The sequence below is a fragment of the Oikopleura dioica genome, chromosome 1, assembly GCF_907165135.1.
Source record: "Oikopleura dioica chromosome 1, OKI2018_I68_1.0, whole genome shotgun sequence".
Classification (NCBI taxonomy): Eukaryota; Metazoa; Chordata; class Appendicularia; order Copelata; family Oikopleuridae; genus Oikopleura; species Oikopleura dioica.
The window spans coordinates 10,541,200-10,564,672 of record NC_137291.1 but is presented as its reverse complement, the minus strand read 5'-3'; the positions used below and the strand labels follow the sequence as shown (position 1 = coordinate 10,564,672).

Sequence of the window (23,473 nt, the reverse complement as noted above, 5' to 3'; positions counted from 1 at the left end):
TACAAGAAACTCTAGAATGGCAAAACATGATCGGTTGAAAGCTCGACTCGCCATTCATGACAACACGGTTCCGAATGTTTTCACAACGAGTACAGAGAGTCAGTCCGCGACCGAGGGAAAAGTCGTCAGGCTATTTCAAGAGTTCGTTGACAAACTAGAGATTCAAACAGAGCTCAGGCTTGATGTAAGGAAACATATTAGCTACGCGTCGAAGGGGCTCTCCAGTTTGGGACCGGCATATGAGTCCTTAGATGCATCAAGGTTCTTAATTTCGATATAGGATACAGTTCTTACAAATCTTTAGGCCTTGGATAGTCTACTGGACAACTCACGCGCTAGATCTGCTAGATGTGGTCCTTTCGGATGACAAAAAGACAGAAATCTGCGAGGTGAGTTCCATTTCTCCACTGACAGCTCTGATTATGTTTCAAAAATGACTGTAAAACAGTTCTTAGAACTCTGCCAATCAAAAAATGGAGGCTTTGGTGGTGGGCCACTGCAAATGCCACATTTGGCGACGACCTATGCAGCGATGAATGCGATTGCGATACTCGGATCTGGTGGCTTTGAGAGGGCTTATCAGATCGTAAATGTGAAGAAATTGGAGGAGTTTTTATACAGTGTTAAGGATCGTTAGCTTATCTTTTCTTCGGTTTCTTCACCCGAGACTCCCATTTTATAGGGATAATTCTAGTAAAATAAGGAAATCCTTGGGCCAATGAAGATTCGTCCTGGCACCCCTGTACAAATCTTCATTGGCCCCCGGAGGAAAGTTAAACTGTTTGTTACAAATCCTTTCCGAAAGAACACTGATGGGTCTTTTGCCATGCATGTGAATGGGGAAACCGACACCAGAGCGATCTACTGTGCTGCTAGTGTCGCAACAATGCTTCAGCTTGAAGACAAAGATAAGCTGTTCGACAAGACTGACGAATATTTGGCCAAATGTCAGTCTTGGGACGGTGGATTTGGACCCAATCCGGGAGCAGAAAGTCATGGGTAAATCTTTTAAACGCACGGTTGTTCTATTAAAGCTATTTTCCTTATGAAATAAGTCAAAATTTCTCAGATTATTATAAGATGCAAATTATTTCTACCGTGCGCTGCTTATTTAATTAACAATTAATCAGATTAAAAAATTATTGCCATAAAAAAAGGTTAAAACGCCACGGCAAGTCAGAGATATAAAATCTCTGATTTGGCCTTCTGATGGAAGTCGCTCCATCCTGGCCATCTTTTCGAGTCAGGGTCCTCCACTGTCCCTAACCAATGGACGGGCGCGCCAGAGGTTAGGCGACGTGTCATTGGCCGCGTCGCCCACGCTTTAATTTCGCGTCGCTTGCCCAGCGCCACGCAAACTCCAGAGCGCGCTCACTTCAGAGACAAAATAAAAATCAAACAACGTAAAAATGAGCAATTCAGAGGCTTCACGTACACAAGTCTCGCTGCACTTGCTCTTCTCAACAAGACGAGCGCGATTCCCAATGTTTCCAGCTTAGTGAGATGGCTCTGTAACAGACAAAAGAGTGTGGAAGGAGGGTTCGATGGTGAGTGAAATTTTGAATTTAGCGCGCGCGCGATTCGCAATTCTTCGAGTCGAGGGATGATTTTTCGCTCTTTTCACGTTTTTTCTTGTAGTTAGTGTTGTAATCTCGCTGATAAAGAATGACCTGAACCAATTTAGGTCGAGCAAACAAACTGGTTGATTCTTGCTACAACTTCTGGCAAGGAGGCTCGTTTCCAATCGTCCACGGCCTCCTCGACCAAGACCATGCGCCGAAGGACTCCTGGCTCTGCGATTCCAGAGCGCTGATGGATTACACTTTCCTTGCGTGTCAAGTGAGGCAGAAAAACTCCGTTGCCGGTGGGTTTGCTGATCGACCTGGGAGCCACCGCGATTACTATCACACTTGCTATGCGTTATCAGGCGTTGCTGCGCTTCAACATGTTTATAACAGGTACATACAGCAATATCAACTCAAATTAATCTTGATTGTTAAATAACAAGAATAGTAGTGAAATTGAAATTAAGTGGCAGTTATCTGTGATGAATTGGAAATATTTTGCTAATTAACGCATTTAGGCACGGCCAAACCACGATCTGCCCTGAGCCCGAGTCCGAAAATTGCCTTTCCATGATCAACCCTCTTCACAACGTCCGCCCAATCGCAGTCATTGACATCTACGACTATTTTTCAGCCCAATTGGAGATTGAGAAGGAATTGAGAATATCTCAAAGTTGAAAATATCTAGCCCCATGCAAATTTCCGATCATCCTACCACTGACCTGTTTTTCTTCTGTCTCTAGAACTGACATTTATATTTACCCAGATTCTCTCCTTCCGACAGTACAAATTTTAGACTCATCGATGTCGGAAGAAAACTCGACAACTACAGAGAATGGGAGCGAGCCGCTGGGTCGATCGTCCACGATTCACCTCGACATGGTCGACTCGTCCGGGGTAGAAGCGAATCCGGCTGCTGCTACGGAAGCTTCTGGCGACATCGTCCACGCCGTCATCCCTGAAGAGGACGATCTCAACATCCCAATAAACGAACCGCCGGTCAACGGGAAAACAGAAACGGTAAGTTTTTTAATTGCCAATCTTCAGTAAAAATCTAACAAATTTCAAGAACGCTGGCGGAGACGAAAATCAATGGGCCCACTTAGCGAACGCGGTGGTGCCGGCGCCAGAGAAATACGAGTTCACCGAGTCTTTCCCGTATTTTAATAAGCCTGACGATATCATGTACGAGGAGTCTCGAAATAGACTCCTTCAATTGGAAGGGCTCGGTACCAACATGTGGCTCCAGGATACGGACATGCACATGATTCTTAACATGCTTCTTGGTAAGGCAATTTTTCTTGTTTCCATAGTCTAAATTTACTTTAAGAGGAGATTCGGGATAAAAATGCCTACGTCTTCAGCATCAATGCCTGGAATGCGATCAGACAGGAAGATGTAAAGGGCGCAGATCAGTCAAGGGGCATCATGATCGAGCACAAAGCCGGGATGGCTTACCGGTATGAAGAAATCGTCCGGAAGGTTATCTGGCTGCCTAGTCGTGGCAAGAGGAGTTATGCTGATCGAAGACAGGTAAACCTCAACTTGCCTATCAAAAAATATAGTTATTAACTTAAGAAACAACAGAAGATGCTCAATCTCTTCCAAAAAGACGTCCTCTTTCTGCCTATTAACCAAGACGCCCATTGGAGCTTGATAGTCATAAACAAGCCAAGACTGATCATGCAGAAGCTGTTAGAAGGCGATTTTGAAAAGGAGGAACCGGAACCTCCTGAATACAGTGAGAAGCTGTCAGCTGTAAGTGTTCCGTTTTGAACTTACATTTTCACCATTGTTTCTGAGACGAAATCATTAACCAAATCTTTCAGGAAGGTAACGAGGTTGCCGATGCCGTTCTACCCGAAATGACGAGTCTTGAATCAGGAGAACCTGAAGACGGTGAGCTCGAAGAAAGCGAGAACGAGAGCGAGCAGGTCGAGAAGAGTGAGGGTATCTCTCAGAAGCTCATTCATCAAGACGGGATGCTCGACTCAAGCAGCGACGAAGAGGTCCCAGAATCTCCCCGTGAGGGCGAAACTAACGACTCTGGTGCGAACGAGTCGCCTGAGAAGACTGGAGATGCGCTAGACGACGATAGTCCAGTTAGTGATGAGGCTGCTGCTGCGGAACTCTCTGGTCTATCGCTGAATGAGGCTGACAGCATCGCGAATGGTCAGGATGAGGAAGAAGTTAATCCAGAGCGCGAACTTCCCTACGACCGAATTCCGGAGATGAGCGACGAGGAGGAAGAAGACGAATCGTCTTATGATGAGGAGGATGATGAGGAGGAACAGTCTGAGACTGACGAAGAAAAGTTTGAACGATTTCACGACGAAGTTGGCCAGAGAGAGAAAGAATATTTATGTCCGTCAGAAGACGAGCCAGGAATCTACCTGCTCTGCTCGGGGTACGCGCCAGATTGGTTCGAGAAGGTTGAAGTGGCATGCGAGTTTTTGACTTCTGCATTCTTGGGTAAGCTTGAGTTTTTAAATTATTTCTTCACAAACGTCCTTTAGACAGAGACAATGAGGCTCTTCGTGAGGACCAAGACAGGCTGATTGATGAAGGGATTCTCGAGTTAGACGAAAACGCCGAGGACAACAGGCAAAGGTTGCGTATCGTCAACGGTGGCCGAAAGCCTTCCATCTACTTCTGCAACAAGACGAGGTTGGAACGCAGCTTGTCGAGATATCCCCACCCCTGCAACCGTTGCTACAACATGGATCCATGCCTCCACAAGCAATTACTTCCTTTCAAGTACGGAAGACCACGAGGTCCCCACCAAGCGAATGACTTCGACTGTGGCCCATTCACACTCTTCTACATCCGGAGGTTTTTCGACAAGGACAGGTAAAATTTGGAAGAAATCAAGGAGGAATACTCACATTTTAGGCCATTGTTGGACTCACACCCCGACAAGCTGAAGAAATGGTTCACACTCCGTGACCTATTCGCCTTCAAGTACGAGTGCCGGCGTTATTTCGACAAACTCGTCGGCGTCCCTGATCGCGAACCTGTAAACCAGCAGGGGCTAGCCGCCAGATACGGCTACATTGACGACTTCGATGAAGCTGTGAAACTTTGGGCCGAAGAAGCGAAAGCCGCAAAACAGCAAGGAGTCAATTCACCAGCTACAAATGCTCCTTCCGACTCAGAAGATACTCCAGCGGAAAATGGTGCTCCCGTGGATGATTCCGCCGATGATGGACACAATGGCGACTCTACCCGAGAAAACGGTGTCCACGAAGACCCTCAAGCAGATAAGAGCGAAATAGTGAAGAATCAGGAGGAGGGTGAAATCGTGGATCAGAAGGATGAAGTAAAACGAGACGAGAATGCGATGGAGGTCGATACAAACGACACCCCACCTGAAGTATCACCCAAGTAAGTCAAAGATAGTTTCCTTGTTACAAATCTAGGGTCGGCACCGACCACCATTTTTCGTGGTCGGTTTGGTCGGTCCCCGTGAAAAGAGGCCAAATCCGTGGTCGTTTTGGTCGGTCGGGTCGGCTTTTTTGGTCGGTTTTTTTAAAGAGCAAAATTAACATTTGTCAACATTTTTCTATCGCACACAGCCCTCGAGGGCCTCGGATCGAAGCATTTTACTGATGATTTCAAAAAACTTTTTGTGGGGCCGGAAATCGTAAAAAATCTGCAAGTGCAGTTTTCTTCAGCTCGTCGAGACGAGTTGAATGATGGGTCTAACTCCTGATAACTCTAAGGATTTACCGGTTTACCGGCTGGTTACCGGAAAATACGTTGTCACCGGCCGTTTTTGTTCTAGAAGTGGTAAACAGATGATCGACCCCGGAACTTGTTTCTTATACTTAGTTCTACTGCAGGCTTAAAGATGAGAGTCGTATCAATAGTCTGAAGAGAGTTATCACTAAAATACTATTTTTGGCGGAAATGGGACTAGAAATCAGGAACGTGCAGCAACTACGAAAGATATGTAAAATTTACTATTTTTAATGATAACTCTCTTCGGAGTAATGATACGACTTTCATCTTTTAGCCTGCAGTAGAACTGACTATAAGGAACAATTTCCTGGGTCGATCATCTGTTTACCACTTCTAGAACAAAAACGGCCGCTGACAACGTATTTTCCGGTAACCAGCCGGTAAACCGGTAAATCCTTAGAGTTATCAGGAGTAAGACCCATCATTCAACTCGTCTCGACGAGCTGAAGAAAACTGCACTTGCAGATTTTTTACGATTTCCGGCCCCACAAAAAGTTTTTTGAAATCATCACTGTGGTAGTCGATTCGCCATGAAAAGTTAAATTTTAAAGAGCTTTAGCCCGGACTCGCCGCCGATTTTTCTCTTGTCGCCGGAGAAAATTTAAAAAAAATCGCTCAAATGCGTAGTTTTAAACCGACCAAAAACCGACCAACCCGACCAAAAGACTAAAAAAACCGACCAAAACCGACCAAAAGCCGACCATCCAAAATCGAGGTACAAAATCTGAGGTCGGGCTGGTTGGTGCCCATAAAAACCCGACCATTTCCGACCAGGTCGGGTTTTTTGGTTGGGTCGGTGCCGACCCTAGGTTACAAATATAAATCATTTATTTAGCTATTCTGAAGCTCAAGAGCTTCCCATCCCTGCTCCGAACATCGTCGCCGAAAAGACAGGGGACAAGCTCGAGCCAGCTGCAGAGCAACAGGGCGCTTTCGATCTTGAGCCTGCAAGTAGCGAGCTCCCGACACGAAGATCCAGTCGGCGGCTTTCGTCAACACCGCAGTACGTCTACAACAAGCGAAAACCGCGTCCCAAGACGCCCGGTACTCCCCGAAGAGGCTCCGAACTCGACACTTCTTCTCTGGAGTCAACCCCTCTATTAGGAGTCGACCTTAAGAGGTCTATTCGATCTCCGGTTAAACGAAAAGGTTCGGCTGAAGAATCTATGATGAATGATCGCCAAGCCGCTATTGCGCTGTATCATTCGATCAATCAGCGGGCAACGCGAACAGCAAAATCGAAAGCTGTCGCGGTAATCCCAACCAAAATCGACCCACGAGCTACAACTACGCCAAGCCGAGGAAACCGTCGATCGCGAGCTTCTACTCTCACGACTCCTGTGCCTGCAGAGCGCACCGTCAAGCGCAAGATTGAGAAAGACTCTAAAGACGATGCCGCAAAGAACAAACGCCGCAAGACCACCAGCGACGTTCCTGATGCGCCCAAGTCCCGACGAACTCCAGCAAGAAGGGGTCCCAATCGTCGAAAGACGATGTCTTCAGGCGCAGAGCCCAAGCCTGAGCCTTGGACAGGCGAAACTTCTGGCTGGACCCTCATCGCCGAAATGTCGTCGTCTTTTTATGAGTTTCGGGTATACGGACGTTATCCTCCTCATCGCCCCGGTACCCCACCTGCCCAGAACACTCCTAGAAGGTCCACTCGGTAAGCCGCATTATCTCACCAATAGAAAAGTAACAGTTTCCTTAGAAAAAGCGTCCGATAGGATCGAAATTTCCGCCGGGAGATAAAGTGCACATTCACTGCCGGCTTAAGTTCACACAAGTAAAACTGCCGCTCGACTGTCGAGTCTCACCCTCCTCCAAACACTTCACTTTCACTGTATATAATATAATATATGAAAGTATATTCCTTCAACGGAAAACTGAAACACTTTTTATGTTGTCATCTTTTCCTAAGCAGCATAAACAAGGCTCACTATTGCGAAAACAAGCAGGAACAATTTTTGCAGGATATTCTAGAATCTAGATAGATATAGGATTTCGTAAAATCTTTTCCAAATGCAGTCTTATGAAAAAGCAGAAACTGACAAAAGAGGGATTTAGAAATCGGCATTTCTCAAAAATGCGCACTGATGAAGTCAACGAGGACTCGTCGAAAGCACCACAAGACACTCCTCGACGAGAACGTGGATCAGACGAGCTGAGCGAAAACTCCTCTAAAAATAAGAAAAATTCCAAGCGAGAGAGGGGCGGCAAGAGGACTAGTAGAAAAAAGCAAAATGCTGCTCGTTTTCCGAAAAAGTCAGATGTAAGTAAAGCTAGTAGATAAGCTTGTTAAGTAAAGAATCTATTCAATAAATACGTGACGGATAGCGGTCTCGGTTCACTGAAAGTGTTTCGTAACCGACACAGTGCTTATTTTTATGATTCGATCTTGATCCGGGAAATCCAATTGGATATTATATGTAGACTCTTGAAAGCATTATTCAGGATGATAGAACGGTGATACGCACTTCCGAAAACAAAGAAGACATTGGACCAGACCAGCCAAAGATACGAATCAAGGTAGCACAGAGTCATGATTAATTCTTATCTGAAAAATAAAATAAGCAACGCGAGCGAGAGAACTCAACCTCAAATGAGCAACCTCAGCAACAAAAACTGAAGCCTAAACAAGTGAAGAACTATCTACGCGCCGAGCTGCTTCAATTCGAGCTACACCGGTTGAGAGAGATGGAATCACGTACGCAGATAAAGCAGAAACCCACAAGAATGATGAAGAAAAAAGAGAGAAGAAGAAAGGCAAAGGAACGTCGAGACAATCCGCCAAAGTTGACATCTTACAGCAATCCAAGTATATCAAAGGTAAAAGTCCACCGCGAATTAAGATTTTATAACAATTCTTTTAGGATGATGAGTTCATTTTCGTCCATCTAGCTGCTTATATGCTAAAAAATGATCGACAGTATATTCGTAAGCGATTTCGGTTAAAAAGGTCGTATCTATTTTGATTCTAGCTGCGCTCTTCAAAGGCTCCGAGAAATACAACACAGTTTCCGATGCCTACGCACTGCACGACTTCAGAACTCATCACATTGACACGGAAGGTCCCGAAGACAGCCCATCTTATAGCTGCAAACTATGTTTGATCGACTTCCCAAATCGCGAAAACGCCCTTCACCACTGCTACAAAGATAGTTACCACAAACTTTTGAAGACAAAAGTTTTGGAATTGGATGTAGCTAAGCTGGCGGCAAGTAAATTCCCGCTTGATCAAAATCCTGATAGATTGGCAATGCTCAATGCGGAGTTGAACAGTCTGTTAGACAATAGACTGAATTCTGTTGACTTTAACAAACGATCAGATTGTTTTGAGAGGTAATAATGATATTGGGGCGTCATTTCTCATCACATTCTAGGATTGCAGCAATTTTAAAGAAGTTTCTTCCTGATATTAATGTCCAACTCTATGGATCTACCGCCTATAAAGCCGTGCTAGAATCATCAGACATCAATATTTGCGTCTCGAGAGAAAGAACCCGTGCAAATACTCTCCTCAGCCAGATATTCTACTTCCTACATGACCTTTCAAACGACCCAGATGCGAACCTAAAATCAGTAAAGAACACTTTTTATGCGCCACAGGCTGGATCAACCTTTATGCCGAACGTTGCCGCTATCGACTGTGAAACTGGTGTCAAATTCACAATCATTGGAGCTGATCATGCTAGAACCTCGCGCATAAAAACTGCCAATTTGATAAACGTGAGAAAAATCTACAGATTAAACCCTGTAAAGCCTAAATATTCTAGTTTTACTTGACCTACGAGCCGAAAATACAAAAACTGGCGCTGATCTTCAGGCAGTGGGCCAACTGGTGTGGCCTTGATGAACCTGATAACGGAACTTTGCCAGCATTTACTCTTGTTATTTGTGTCATTTACTTCTTCCAGAGAAGAGGATGGGTTCCAATTCTTAACGAAAAAACAGATTGCAACGTAAGAACAGTCATTTTCTAACCAAAAATTACTCCTCCCTAAGCTCGTTAATATTCCTTATCGATTCGAAGATGGAAAATGCTTCATTCGACGATTAAAGTCATCTGCTTCCTCAAATTTTTCAAGTAAATCCAGTCAAAAATCTTCTGCAACGAATAGTCCGCCAGTTGAGAAAACAACCAAAAGTCAACCAAAAAGTTCCGACGAAAGAGAAGAAGCAAATAATGAAGATGAAAGCTCCGGATTATCATCTGACGAAGAAGAGTCCCGAGAACTGATCTTTGAGGATGATACAATAGACTCTGAGCCGCCAACGATCGAAAGCACATCGGAACCTCCTACGATCGAGCAAGAAACACCAACTATCGAAGCTAAAACAGAAGAGGGTAGTGAAGAAGCAGAATTAGAGGATGAAGAGTCTCTCTTAGAGGCTTCTCAGGTGCCTGAAAGTATGTGTCTCGCGAGACTACTTGTTGATCTCCTTGAATTTTACGCATACGAACTTAACTACGAAAAAGAACTGATTTCCATCATCGACCAAACTGCGACGAGATCATCGCTGAATATGGGTGTCAGGCGGATAGCCATTCAAGATCCCTACTCTCCAGTGAGGAATGCTGCTAGAACTCTCACCGGACAAGGAAACTTTGAGTTTTGGAAAGCAAGGCTTCGAGTTGCCTATGGCAGGCTCTTTATCGGTCCCAATGAGTTGCGAAAGATGATCCATGCGAATAAATTTGGGCATTTGAAACCCCGAGAAGAAAGATTTGATATTATCAGGGAAAGCAGCGATAACAAATTGATCGAAGTAAAATCTGACGCTGGATTAGAGGTTTTCGTTGAAGATGGAGAAAGCGAGCTGACCGACAGGGTACGCAAAATGAGTATAGAGACTGACCAGGAAAAGAAACGTTCCGTGAAACTCAACCCAAGATTGCTCAATCATATCAACAAGTATATCGCGTCTGACAAGAGTAGAACACCTTCGCCAAGGACTTCCCCGCGATCAGAAACTACTTCTCCGATTTTATGTTCAGAAACACTAGAATCGAAGATCGAAAAAAATCAGTTATCATCCCCAGAAAATGGTGAGAATACTCCAAGAGCATCCGAAGAGTCGACACTTGAAGAAAGCGAATCGAAAGTGTACTCGGATCCCGAAGATGAATTCAAAGATTCCGAAGAAGAGCCGTCTGAGGATGATTCTGATGGTAGTGAATCAAATAACAGTGAAATTGATGACGATATGATTGATTCAGCGAAGAATAAAGTGAAAAAGATGGTAAAAAAAGAACAAGATCCTATTTTCAAGCGCATGACTGCTGTCTTTGACCAAGAGTGCGTGGCTGGAGGTCCTCTTCCGAAACGACAGTGCATTCATTGCCGGTCAGACGAGCACGCAAGTGACGCTTGCCCAGATGACATCGACCGAGTCCGTCTCGAGCGTCTTCCAGAGATGAAAACACAGGACTACGCCTGGCTTGACGGAGTATTGATGAGAGTATTTGCAAGAAAGAAACCCGCTGATAGAGAAATACACACAAGAGAGCGTGCGCTCAAATTCATTCAAAACTTCATGGAGATGAACTACGACAAGAACTCGAGATTGGAGCTCTTTGGCTCGAGCAGGAATGGTTTTGGATTTTCTGGTTCTGATTTAGATATTTGCTTGACGTTTGCAGGACACGATACGGAACCGCCAGAAATCTACAGCGACCCGGTTGAAGTCATTAAGAGTATTGCCCAAGCCTTCAAAACCAACACTGTCTTCTCCAATATTGTTGCCATCACTCAAGCCAAAGTGCCAATTGTGAAGTTCGACTTGCATTTAGCTGATCATATCAAGTTCGAGGCAGATATTTCGTATTATAATGTTCTTGCAAAAAGAAATACGAAACTGTTGAGAACTTATTGCTTGTTGGATCGAAGATGTGAAATTCTTGGTTATCTTGTAAAAGCAATGGTGAAAGAAATCGGAATCGGCGATGCTAGTAGGGGATCCTTGAGCTCTTATGGTAAGCTTTATGTTCTGAATATCGCTGAAAACACATTTTAGCTTACATTTTGATGGTGATTCACTTCCTGCAACACGAAGGCGTTCTCCCAGTGCTTCAAGAGCTGCACAAAGGCGACGAAAGACCCTCATACATTGTCGAAGGCTATAATACTTGGTTTCAGGAAGATCCACTTGTCATTGCAGAATTTATGAATAATCGATCAGACTCTCAGATCAACGACTGTCTATCGAAACTTTGGGTCAAGTTCTTGAGATATTACACTGAAGACTTCAACTTTGAAAGAGATGTTGTCCAGTGCCAGATGAGTGGACGACTGTCACTCTTCGAGAAGGAATGGACCTCGAAATGCATTTCCATTGAAGATCCCTTCGACCACAACCACAATTTGGGCGCAGGAGTTTCTCGAAAAATGGCAAATTTCATCATCTCTGTCCTACGAAGAGCCAGGCATGTCTTCGGATCATTCGATATCTCCATGTATACACGAATGATAATTCCACACATGGCTCCAGATCTCAATGTCGATATATTCTGCGACATTTTGCTGAGTAAAGCGCTACTCACAAACGGCGAAGAGGTTCCTAACGATCGTTGCTGCAGAATTTGTGGCAAAATTGGTCATTTTATCAAAGGTAGTTCACTCTAATATCAGTCACTTCTAATTATGAAATCAAAGACTGCCCAATGTCAGCGAAAAACCGTCGTCTTGCCGAGAAAAATGGCCAAGTAGTTGAAACTCCACCTCGACCATGCTTTGTTTGTAACGAAGTCGGCCATATGAAAAAAGACTGCCCACTCAAGAATCGCCAGAATCAACGGCAACAACGAAATTCCAGAAATCATGATCGCCTGGAAAACGCGCCTAAGCATGACTTGGATAAAAGACATCAAAATCAAAATCATTACCAACATGACATCCGCTTCAAGAATTACAATCAGAGACGTTTCGACGGGGATCGCCAGGTACATTGCAGCCCTGATTACAACAGAGGAACTAAAAAGCATGGTCAGCTTGCGATGCAACAACACCAAAGTCACATGTCGCCTTTGGCAAATCAAAGCGGAGTGCTACTCAATCACAACCTCTCCCAGCTAAAATTCGAGCACGGAAATGATTTGAACTCGACTGTCAACAGACTAAACCGAGCTGAATCTCAGTACTATCAGAACGTCAGGTAGATAAATTCAAATAAGCATAGTTTCATCAATCATTTTCGTTAGAAACACGATGCAAATGTACCAAAACTACCAAGCTCGTCAGCGTGCCGAATCAGACCTTCATCACGGCCACCGCGGCCAACACTCCACCCCTGACCGATCATCGCGATCACGCACCAACACCGATTGACTTCAAACTTTTGATTACTCACAAAGTTCAGTAAAAACTATTTAAATTAAAGTCCATCAGCTTACCATCACCATCTTTTTTCACTGTTCTTTCTTGCGCCATATTTTACATGTGCCTTAACAGAAAATATAACATGGTTCTGGAACTGAAGCTTCTTCACTTGTTGATTCAGATGGTCCTCGGCTTGATTACAAGGGGGGTCGCGAAAAGGGCGTTTTGTACAAAAACCCTTAACTACTACGATGCCCTTGGTAAGGAATCGACTTCTCTTTTTAGCTTATTTTTTCTTTTCTCCCAGGGGTCGACGAAGACGCCCCAAGAGACGAAATTCGCCGGGCTTACCGAAAGCTCGTTTTCCAAACGCACCCCGATCGTCACCCTGGGGATGAGTCAAAAGAAGCTCAATTCAAAATTGTTACCGAAGCATTTACCGTTTTATCTCATCCCCAAAAGCGAGCTGAATATGATCAGCGCATACTTATCAGATCAGAAGGATCAGTTGTTTATAGTTCCATGAAGTGGCACAGGTCAGAGAGCTACCAGAGTCCGTACAATCAACACCGCAACTCCCAAGAAGAGACTGTTTTGGGTAGGATATTCACCACTCTTTCGAATGATGGTTTTATTTTTAGACGAGCTCGACGCACTCTTCGCCAATCTCTCCCGTCAAAGATCAAACCCCCAGAAAAATTCCAAAGTTCTGGACATGTTCGAGAACGGCTTCTAACTCCTCTGTACATTCTTTTAAACTTTATTTATTTGGAGTTCCCACAAAAACAACACGAATTCATATCCCCCTTCTTTCTTCTTATTATTGTTTTGTAGATGAGTCAGATCTTAATCGGAATAACAAGAAATAGGTTCGCGCCTATCGTATGTTCCCGGCCGTTATCGCTGGCGAATATTGCGTATGGTCGAGGAAGAGGAGGTCGACCCGCGCCTGAACGACCAGTTGAAGAAAACAGAACGCCAATTCAAAAAATAGATACTACCGAAAGTCCCCAGGAAATCTGGACTACCCACAAGCTCCCTGGAAATCCGAAATGCTTGTATCAAGCAGTTATGATGAACAAGCCAAACGCGGCTCAAACATCTGGGATGAGTGAGGACGAAAAAGCAGCGCGACATAATGCTCAAATCCAAGCTTTCACGACTACATTACAAACATCGTTTTCAAGAAGATCTGTGGGAGTAACAGGGATTGTTGGAATGCTTTGCATGTCAAATTTAATCATTTTCCCAACGTTGAGCATCTGGTTTGGCGCGATTAACGCGATTTTGTATTCTGGATTGATGTTCAGCTTTTCATATGGTAATCAAGTAAGACTCCCTGTCATTCTAGAGTGGCTATTTGTTGTTTTAGATCGCGAGACAACCCTTGCGCGGCCTTTGGTTCAATGAAGAAACAGGCGTCACCACAGTTGCCGTCGAAAGCTACAACTTCCACAAGAGCAAAGAAGCCAACATTTTTATTAACATCCCCGCAGAAAGCGCCGATTTCGATGTTGGTTCTTCCGTTAAATCGCTCTTCGCAGGATCCGAGATTATGGAACCACCGAAGAATTACTTTGACAGATGGGGAAGAACCTGCTCGAAGTTTCCCTTTCCCGGTGGCATTTGTTTGCTTTTTAAAAACGTCGACTTGAGTGCTTCGTTAGTTGATAATGGTCATGCGAATACTTGTGTTTGGATAGGTGAGTCTTTTATATCTTCAATTATTTCATATCATTTTTTCAGAGCCAAACTTCTTCAAGAACAGAATCTACGATCCCAACATTTCCGGCAACGAAGAAATCTTCGAGCAATCCACCTTTTTCAAACGCGTTCTCGCACAAATGCGCAGCAGCTAAAGCGTCCTCTCATTTATTCACTTTCAAGAAAAAAATACTTTCAAAATCAAAGACTGACAACGCTTTTTATTGAATTATAAACAGAGTAAAGTTGTGACTCAGGCGCTGAGCCGCCCATTTGAAATCGTGCTCGATAAGGTTATGTAATCTTTCTTTTCTCACGAATTCGAGAGAAATGTTCTACCAAGCATCAAATTATCATAAGTTGAAACATAATTTTTATCCTGCACGTTTTCAATTTTATATCAACAAGAGCTCTCATCCTTTATTTATAGAATGCTGCGAAAAGCCGCCCTTTCTCGACTTAGCACTCGACTGGCCACCTATGACGCCGATTTGACCGTCATCGGCGGTGGTCCTGGTGGCTACGTTGCTGCCATCAAGGCCGCACAGCTCGGCTTCAAAACCGTCTGCGTCGAGAAGGGCGATACTCTCGGTGGCACCTGCTTGAACGTTGGCTGCATCCCCTCGAAATCGCTCTTGCAAAACTCGCACTTCTACCACATGGCCCACAAGGACTTCAAATCCCGAGGTATCGAGGTCAGCGGCGTCAAGCTCAACCTCGAGCAGGTTATGAAGGCCAAGGATGGCTCCGTCAAGGCCCTTACCGGCGGTATTGCTCATCTCTTCAAGAAGAATGGTGTCACCCATGTTACTGGTCACGGCAAGCTCGAGGGACCAAACAAGGTCACTGCTTCTCGCGCTGATGGCTCTACCGATACCATCAACACCAAGTACACCCTCCTCGCTACTGGCTCTGATGTCACTCCATTCCCCGGCGGTGGAATCAAGATCGACGAAGAAACCATTGTATCTTCCACCGGAGCTCTCTCTCTCTCCAAGGTCCCCGAGCGAATGGTCGTTATTGGCGGTGGTGTCATTGGTCTTGAACTTGGTTCTGTCTGGAGCCGATTCGGATCCAAGGTCACTGCTGTTGAGTTTCTCGGGTCTATCGGTGGTGTCGGAATCGACGGTGAAGTCTCCAAGAACTTCCAGCGATCCCTCCAGAAGCAGGGCATGAAATTCAAGCTCAACACCAAGGTCACCGGAGCTGAGAAGCAGGCTGACGGTAGCTACAAGGTCCAGCTTGAGTCTGCCAAGGGTGGCAAGACTGAAACCATCGATGCTGGTATGATGAAAACAATCGATAAGAGTACTCATGATTTTTAAGATGTCATTCTTGTTTGCGTCGGCCGACGACCTTACACCGAAGGCCTTGGCTTGGAAACCGTTGGTATCGAAGTCAACAAGCAGGGACAGATCCCAGTTGATGACAACTTCCAGGTAAGATATGATGTGTTACCGGGTTAAATTATTTTAAGACCTCTTGCCCATCTGTTTACTCAATCGGTGATTGCATCCGAGGTGCTATGTTGGCCCACAAGGCTGAAGATGAAGGTATTATCTGCGTCGAGCATCTTGCTGGCAAAGGTAAACAATAGAACCTGTTTTCAAACGTTATTGCTTAATTAAAGATGTCCACATCGACTACAACTGCATTCCCTCTGTTATCTACACCCACCCCGAAGTCGCCTGGGTTGGCAAGACTGAAGAAGACCTCAAGGCCGAAGGCGTCTCCTACAAGATCGGAAGCTTCCCCTTTATGGCCAACTCCCGCGCAAAGACTGTCAACGACTCCGAAGGTTTTGTCAAAATTCTCTCCGACAGCGCCACCGACAAGATCCTCGGTGTTCACATTATCGGGCCCATTGCTGGTGAGATGATTGCTGAAGGTGTCCTGGCGATGGAATATGGCGCTACTGCTGAGGATGTTGCCCGAGTTTGCCACGCTCATCCAACTATGTCCGAAGCATTCAAGGTAAAGGAAATTATCGTTTGCTTTTTTCGACCCCTTTGTTTAGGAAGCTGCCGGTTCCGCCGCTTTTGGAAAGCCAATCAACTTCTAAGCTCCTTACCAAAATTAATTTATTCAAAGTTAATCTGAAAGTCAAGTTCAAAGAAACAACTCCATGTATGTCTGTTCAAATAGCAACATCCCTGAATAACAATAAAGTTCTCATAAAACCTTCAAAAGTGTCTTTTCCAGCATGTCGAATTGTGAAATTGAAAACATGACCGATTCGGACTTGCGAGCAGCCTGCAAGGAAGCCGGTTTCAAATGCGCTCCCATTTCCGATTTTACAAGAAAATACTACAAAAAGAAGCTGATGGAGCTTCAAAAAGAGCCGAAGAATCAACGAAAAACCGAAATTGAAAAAATCGAAAAAGAAAATTTCTCAAAAGACGAAATAGAAAAGCTCTCAAATGCCGATTTCAACGCGTTGCTCGACAAATACAAAATTAAGAAGGTCCCACTGACTGGCTCATCAAAGAAAATGCTGGCGAAGAAAATTTACCTGCGAATGAACAACCTAGAAGAGATGGAATGGGAAACCGACCTGCATGAAATTGACGAATAAATCTATTTTTCGTTATTTATTATCTGTCCAAAGAAAAACCCTAGAAATTGCACATCAGCTAATATTTTATCTGCACAAGTTCGAAATAGACTGCCAAGATAGCGGCCAAAATCGCGAAAATAAACATCTTCATCGAATAAGTAGAGCTCTTGTTTTCTTCAATATCCATTTCAATTGACGCTTCTTCTTCTTCCTCTGTATTTTCCTCTCCATCTTTCAACTCTCCTTCGTTACTTCCGAAAATATCGGATTCGAGCTTTTTTCTGAGCTGTTCTTGTTCCCAAGCCTTTCTTCGCTTTTCCTAAATAATTTTTCTTATCAAGAACCGGGATTTTCGATTGATTTTTACCTTTTCAGCAAGCTTCGCCTCCTTAGCCGCTCGTTTGGCCCTGTTTTGTTCCTTTCTTTTCTTCGCTTCTGCTTCTTTTCGTGTTTTTTGACATTTTTGTTGATAAACAGCTTGGAATTTCATGACTCTTCCCGCAGCGACTTCGCATTCTCTAAAAAATCTATCAGTAAACGATCTCAGATCTTTTGTACCTTTTACTTTGGCAGTCTCCAGCGGCATTTTGAAGATGCGGCGATAGAGGATTGCCTCGTAGATCCAAATGAAAGAGCCTCTTTAGTTCAACGAAATCTTCCGGCAGGTTTGTCAAAGCATTTCCTTCCAAGATCAGCTTGCTGATTTTCGAGCATTTTGAGATCTCATTCGGCAGTATTGACAGGGCATTACCAGAAAGATCCAGCTCCGTGAGGTTTTTGAAAGTGGCAATTTCAGGAGGCAGGTCAATGAGATTATTTCGCGAGAGATCCAGGCGCTTAATTCGGTCCGCGAGAGGGAGAAGGTCGGCAAGAGGGAACTAAAAAATGGATCAGAATTTGAGTTAATTAATTTGCTAAAGGGCCATGTTATTGACAGAAAAACCACTTGTAATCCCTATTTCTCATCACCTTTCAATCAACTAACCGTCTTTAAATTTTGCATCGACAGATCCAGAACTCCATCGTTCAGCTCCTTGTAGTACTTGCTTTTATGCGCCATTGAATTTCTCAGATAACAATTCTCGACCGACGATAGTTTTTCCTCGCCTGCCTTGTTGGCACAGAAAATTATTGGCCCGATTTGAAATTTACGCGCCAACTTTGAAAATAGCACCCGCCACGATTTCTCTAAAGCTCAAATCAAACGGTACAATGATTACAGTTGTAATCATCACAAATGACTACATTTAAGTATTCAGAATACTGTATTCTGAATCCTATTAATATTCATTGATAGAGTTGAGCGTTGAATCAGGAATCTTTCACAGAACAATAATTTTACGACTATTATCCGCCTTTTTTAGTTACTTTCGCATGAAATTATCGCTTCGGGTTTCCTTAAAATCGAATGATTATAAAAAGAAAAGCATACGTGGCCACCCTTAAAGTGACCTTCAAACTTGAGTTACCTGAGCTCTGTTTAAATATGATTAAACTGTCGTATGGAACAATTAGTGACGTGTACAACTTTATCTGTTTAATCATTCATAGAGATAGGAAGAAGATGAGAGATTTAGAAGTAAGTTTCAGATCATTTGGGCCGCAGTCGAGTTCGTGATTTCGTCGACGCTAGATGTGCTCTTTTTCGCGGCACTCGCCAAGAGGGGACCACTGATAGGATCGCCTATGCTACCGAGGAGTATTTCCACGCCACTAGAAAGCGATAGAGAACATAATGAGGTAAGCCCAGATAAAAAAGAGGCATCCGAATCACTTTTGTAAACCCTGTTTCTTTTGACCGGCCATTCACTGTAAAGTTGCATGATTCAATTCAATCAAAATGAGTGTGTTTAAAAGAGATGTTCAATCATCATTAGTTGGTGATTAACTTTCTCTGAACAAGAAAGTGATGATGTGATGAAGAAGTGATGTAGTTTCCCTTATTCTTAGCTGTACCTTGTAAAAATGATAAGATGCTTGGAATTTCTAGCGAAAGGTTATGTAACATAACTTATGTTAAAGACTGTGTTATCTGTCAAAGCCTAAAAGATTTTCTGACATTTCTCACGCCTTGGCTAGAGAAGGTCGTAGATTTCCGGGGTTCTTATGCAATCATTATCAGTATATCCAAGGCATCTTCTTATTTTACAGAAAAGATTTTTACTTAGCTCGGGATCGTCAGAAAGAATTAAAAGTCTTTTGATGTCATTTGTCTTCCAACATCGCCTTTTCGAACATTTCTGACAGTCCAAGGGCATTCAATTGCGTCCTTTTCTGAATAATCAAGCATTTATGCTTGTATGCGCCTTTGGAGTTGCATGATCTGTCGTGGCGCTTTGACGCCCCGAGCATCTCTGGTGGCGCGTAGTGAATAGTATACTCCGACGTCACCAGAGGCCCAATGATTTTATAACCACCTAAAAGAAACAATATAATATCCCCCTCACTCGAAAGAGAAAGAGAGCCATAATTGAGAAGTGGACACATGGCCAGTGCAAATGCAAGCATGTGCTTCAAAGGCCTCCAAAAGAAAATACTGGCAAAGAGTAAAACGAAAAAAATTAAGGTGGTCCAACGCATGGACCATTCTGCCTCGGCTCGGATCCAGAAGGCAAGAGAAATTATCAGAAGAGATCTGGATGATATGAAGCTCCCTGCTAGCTCGATCAATGCACCTCAAGTGGATTCGGAAAGATGCGCTCTGAGCTTCGCTCCGGAGAACGAAGACCCAGACAAAATGACGAATAACACGAGGGGCGGCTGGCGAAAATCAGCGATTCGGTTAGTTTTCCCAGCGTTTTTTCAAAAATTCCAATTTTGCAGTTAGCCGGCGCGATCAAGACAGCCCCGTTTGCATCATTTGCATTTCTGGCATGGAGAAGTGTCGACCAAAAGCCTGGTACAGTAACTACTTGAAGAACTACATGTTCAACTTGGACGACAGCGGCGTAGATGAGGGAGAAGAAGTTCAGCATGGCCATCTTGGGCCTGTTTTCACGCAGCATGGGACAGCTTTTCTTTCGTTCTGGAGCAAGAAAGCGGCGTTCTTGAGCTTCAGATTGTTCCAAGAAGAGCTGCCGCACTTGAGGCTTGAAATTCTACCGAGTATCTATTGTAAGTTTAGTTGAATTTTAAATAGCTCGGTTAAATTTGAACTAACGTCACAGCTCGATGACGATATTTAATCAGGGCTGCCCAATCGGACAGGAAATCTTGGTCTCGGCGATCCGATTCCGATCCGATCCGATCCGAACCTCATCCGATCCGACCGATTTCCGATCCGATTACCGATTCCGATCGGATTTTCCAATTCCGATCGGAAAAACATGTCCGATCGGAAACTTTTCCGATCGGAAAAATCAAGGAAGATTTTCAATTTTCAAAAAGTGGCAGTTTTTTCAATAGTGTTCATGGCGACAGTAGAAACAGGTTTTTTTTTATACTGCTGCAAAATGGTGGAGCACTTTTGACTACCTTAAATTCAAAAATTTTTAGTTCTCTCATTTGTGTCATGTAGAGAAAGGTCTGTAGTGTGAAATAAGCTTTTGGTGCCTTCAACATCACTGGTGGTGGAGCAATGACGTCATGAATCCGGAATTTCCGACTGGTCGTGGGGGACATAATAAAATTGAAACGTGCTTACAGTCTATAGATCTGCAATTTCATCACTAAGGGGTATTCCTTACATCAATATCAAACATTCTTGACATGTTTGGCGCAAACACCAGTGTTGGTGGTGGATTAATGACGTCATCAAGATTTTTTCCTATGGTTTTAGTGTATTTTTGAGCAGCTGATTACTCCACCGCCAGTTATGGTGTTGACACCAAAAGCTTATCTAACACACTACAGACCCTCACCAACTTGGTGCAAAAGAGAGAATTGAAATATCTCGACTCACACCTCCACCAATTTGGAGCAGAATGATGAAAAATAAGTCTTCAAAAAAGCCTATGTGAATAAAGTCCCTGGCCTATGTGAATTAAGTCCTTGGCCTATGTGAATTTAGTCCCTGGCGCCATTTTTGGTAGCTTTTTAGTGGTTCGATCCGACGGGGATCCGAATTTTCCGATCGGAAATTCCGATCCGATTTTACCGATCGGAACCGATTTTCCCGATCGGACATGACTAAAATCTCCTCATCCGATCCGACCGATTACCGATCCGATTCCGATCGGATCGGATTTCCGATCGGATTCCGATCCGATTGGGCAGCCCTGATTTAATTACCCGCTGAACTTGAAAAACGGGTCATAACATTAACGCCCTCTCGAATTTTTTTGACGAAAGAATTGTAGGCCAAACAATGGTTGACCGGGAGCCCGTGCTATTCTTCGTTAATCCCAAGTCTGGCGGTGGGCAGGGAAAGAAAGTTGCTGAAGAATTGAAATACTACTTCTCCAGATACCAAGTCTTTGAGCTCCACGAAGCTGGTCCGTTTCCGGGCTTGTTTACCTTCCGAAACGTAGCCAAGTTTAGGTAAATAATAAACAAGAACATGGGAGTTGCAACGAAACGTCACTTCCGATTGGGTCATCTATTCTTTATTCAGGATAATTGTTTGCGGCGGCGATGGGACGCTTGGCTGGGTTCTTCAAGGTGTGGAGGACCTGCATAAATATTTGACTGTAAGTACACCCCTTTTTTGATGACGTTTCGTCTTTGTCACGATTGTATCATTGGATTCTAGTGCAGTCAGCCAGCAATAGCAGTTCTACCGCTGGGAACTGGAAACGACCTTTCCCGAGTTATGGGCTGGGGAAAAGGCTACACGGGAAATGACCTCGTTCCTATTCTTCAATGTATTCAAAACGCAGAAAAATGCTTCTTGGACAGATGGAATATTCTCATCGACTCGTATAAACGTTGCGATAAGTGTGAAGGTTAGTAGTGGAATATTTTCGTGGTATAAAAATTATTTTAGCCAAGCAAAAAGGTATCAAAAATATAGTGGGCTTATATTTTTCCTTTACCTGGTTGAGCTTGAGTATTTTCAACAAAATACTGAACTTATTATTGCTCGAAAAGCGATCTTTGAATGAAATATGAAATTTAATTGTGAATCACGTTAAATTTTTATATTTCGGCTTGTTCCCCGAAATCACAATTAAAAACGTTTCGAAGGACGATTTACTGATCCAACCATCGCTGCTGATCTTGCCCAACTAGGCCGCTCGTCGGAAACCGACGATAGCGACTCTCAAACTACTGATAATTCTGAAATGGAGATCTACAAGCGCAACGAGAAGATGAAACTCGAGCGGCAAATGACTTTCCAAGCCGAGGTCGATGTTCAAGTCTCGTTTGCTGGGGATGGAGTCTCGCAAGCTACTGGTGATTCGATCAGAACTTATGATATCGAAAATGCAGAAGTGCCGGAGGCGCACTGTGAAAGTTGTATTCAGAGGGGTGTCAAAATGGTTACAATGAGGTAATTCGAGAAATTAAATCTACGAAGAACGCCATTCAGTGGCATTCTTTGACGTCAAGAAGATATTTTTACAAGTTTTGTTTTCAGCAACTATTTTGGTATTGGCCTAGACGCAGAAATCGCCCTTTCCTTTCACCGGAATCGCCTGCAAAACCCGTCCAAATTCAACTCTCGTTTCTTCAACAAGTTGAACTACTGCAAAGCTGGCTTGCAAAAATTCAACGGTCCGTCAAAGCACATAAACAACGTAATCACCCTCACATGCGATGGCGAGGAAATTTCGCTTCCAGAAATACAGGGACTGATCTTTACAAACATTCCCTCCTGGGGGAGTGGCAATGATGTCTGGAAGGTGCCGCACTCGTCTGGATCGCAGGAGGGCAAGTGGATTCCGCAGAATATTTCCGATGGAGTATTAGAATGCATAGGTAAAAAGAAATAGCGCTTCTTTGGAGAAAAACACTGATCTAAGATTCTCATCATAGATTATAGATTCGAATTAATAACATGGGAAGTCTCCTACTAGAAGTAGCTTATTTTGAATATCAACTCAAGCAATCGGAAATCACTGATATTTGATCAGTATCATATCGAACCATATTCGCGTTTTTCTTGCATGCGTTTGCATTTTGATTTTTGCATTTGATTCCACGCCACCACGCCTTAGAAAACACGCGCCCCTCACGAGTTATTTGAACTCAATAGCTGACTGTTACTACCCTCTCTAGGAATCACTGGCTTTTCCCATCTCGCCGCGATTAGCAGTGCTGTCCGAAGTGGCATCAGAATAGCTCAAGGGACGCATTTTAGAATTCAACTTCTGTCGAATATTCCTGTTCAAGTTGATGGCGAGCCTTGGGAACAGGTTTGAGAATGCTTTGTTTTTCCACTTATTTATTTTTAAAAGAAATCGTCGCAAATCGTTATATCCCCGGGTGGAATACAAGCTCGACTTTTGAAAAAAGCCAGAAGGCGTTAATTTATTTGTATATATTTCTTTACTGTACATTTTTTTCTTTCAAACTGTTCTATTTTCTTCTCTTGATTCTGCTTCCTGCGTTTTACCTTTTCAATAACCAACAATTCAAAATTATACACAAAATCTTCCTGAACAGAAACTGCTATTAATTCTAAAATAAAACAATTCCAGCATTCAAAT

At 43.7% G+C, this 23,473-nt stretch overlaps 7 protein-coding genes across 9 annotated transcripts; 6 read left to right on the top strand and 1 right to left on the bottom strand.

Moving 5' to 3' along the window:
* Position 1: 1 nt before the first annotated feature.
* LOC145695883 (protein farnesyltransferase subunit beta-like) lies at positions 2-2,335 on the top strand. Its single transcript, XM_081772925.1, has 7 exons — positions 2-261; positions 305-389; positions 449-632; positions 810-999; positions 1,423-1,547; positions 1,685-1,958; positions 2,084-2,335. The coding sequence occupies exons 1-7, from the start codon at positions 17-19 to the stop codon at positions 2,241-2,243; spliced, it is 1,263 nt and encodes a 420-aa protein (XP_081629051.1). The 5' UTR covers positions 2-16; the 3' UTR covers positions 2,244-2,335.
* Positions 2,336-7,195, top strand: LOC145695866 (uncharacterized). 2 transcript variants are annotated; one of them, XM_081772904.1, is made up of 9 exons: positions 2,336-2,585; positions 2,635-2,851; positions 2,896-3,098; positions 3,144-3,323; positions 3,395-4,037; positions 4,082-4,415; positions 4,458-4,949; positions 6,142-6,969; positions 7,015-7,195. In XM_081772904.1, the coding sequence occupies exons 1-9, from the start codon at positions 2,370-2,372 to the stop codon at positions 7,028-7,030; spliced, it is 3,129 nt and encodes a 1,042-aa protein (XP_081629030.1). In that variant the 5' UTR covers positions 2,336-2,369; the 3' UTR covers positions 7,031-7,195. The 2 variants fall into 2 exon arrangements, with proteins under 2 accessions (XP_081629030.1, XP_081629029.1); XM_081772903.1 differs by having other exon boundaries at positions 7,006-7,195.
* Positions 7,196-7,374: 179 nt separating this feature from the next.
* LOC145695865 (terminal uridylyltransferase 4-like) lies at positions 7,375-12,768 on the top strand. Its single transcript, XM_081772902.1, has 11 exons — positions 7,375-7,575; positions 7,758-7,832; positions 7,878-8,132; positions 8,177-8,240; positions 8,285-8,645; positions 8,687-9,032; positions 9,080-9,265; positions 9,309-11,280; positions 11,322-11,915; positions 11,960-12,458; positions 12,505-12,768. Exons 1-11 carry the CDS (start codon positions 7,390-7,392, stop codon positions 12,629-12,631), a joined length of 4,665 nt encoding a protein of 1,554 aa, XP_081629028.1. The 5' UTR covers positions 7,375-7,389; the 3' UTR covers positions 12,632-12,768.
* Positions 12,769-12,800: 32 nt separating this feature from the next.
* On the top strand, positions 12,801-13,428 carry LOC145695880 (uncharacterized). The gene is made up of 3 exons (XM_081772923.1): positions 12,801-12,882; positions 12,930-13,220; positions 13,264-13,428. Exons 1-3 carry the CDS (start codon positions 12,804-12,806, stop codon positions 13,356-13,358), a joined length of 465 nt encoding a protein of 154 aa, XP_081629049.1. The 5' UTR covers positions 12,801-12,803; the 3' UTR covers positions 13,359-13,428.
* A 380-nt stretch (positions 13,429-13,808) lies between these two features.
* LOC145695867 (diacylglycerol kinase theta-like) lies at positions 13,809-23,469 on the top strand. Of its 2 annotated transcripts, XM_081772905.1 has the most exons (12): positions 13,809-13,951; positions 13,995-14,139; positions 18,468-18,623; positions 19,450-19,664; positions 19,711-19,997; positions 21,182-21,362; positions 21,436-21,511; positions 21,574-21,766; positions 22,008-22,314; positions 22,402-22,742; positions 23,043-23,179; positions 23,222-23,469. In XM_081772905.1, the coding sequence occupies exons 1-12, from the start codon at positions 13,941-13,943 to the stop codon at positions 23,291-23,293; spliced, it is 2,121 nt and encodes a 706-aa protein (XP_081629031.1). In that variant the 5' UTR covers positions 13,809-13,940; the 3' UTR covers positions 23,294-23,469. The 2 variants fall into 2 exon arrangements, with proteins under 2 accessions (XP_081629031.1, XP_081629032.1); XM_081772906.1 differs by lacking the exons at positions 13,809-13,951; positions 13,995-14,139; positions 18,468-18,623 and having other exon boundaries at positions 19,530-19,664; positions 19,707-19,997.
* LOC145695870 (dihydrolipoyl dehydrogenase, mitochondrial-like) lies at positions 14,752-16,506 on the top strand. Its single transcript, XM_081772913.1, has 5 exons — positions 14,752-15,610; positions 15,653-15,765; positions 15,804-15,912; positions 15,957-16,300; positions 16,344-16,506. The coding sequence occupies exons 1-5, from the start codon at positions 14,758-14,760 to the stop codon at positions 16,386-16,388; spliced, it is 1,464 nt and encodes a 487-aa protein (XP_081629039.1). The 5' UTR covers positions 14,752-14,757; the 3' UTR covers positions 16,389-16,506.
* Positions 16,894-18,072, bottom strand: LOC145695877 (leucine-rich repeat-containing protein 59-like). The gene is made up of 4 exons (XM_081772919.1): positions 17,869-18,072; positions 17,442-17,761; positions 17,251-17,401; positions 16,894-17,202 (listed from the first exon to the last, which is right to left on the bottom strand). The coding sequence occupies exons 1-4, from the start codon at positions 17,941-17,943 to the stop codon at positions 16,960-16,962; spliced, it is 789 nt and encodes a 262-aa protein (XP_081629045.1). The 5' UTR covers positions 17,944-18,072; the 3' UTR covers positions 16,894-16,959.
* Positions 23,470-23,473: the final 4 nt, after the last annotated feature.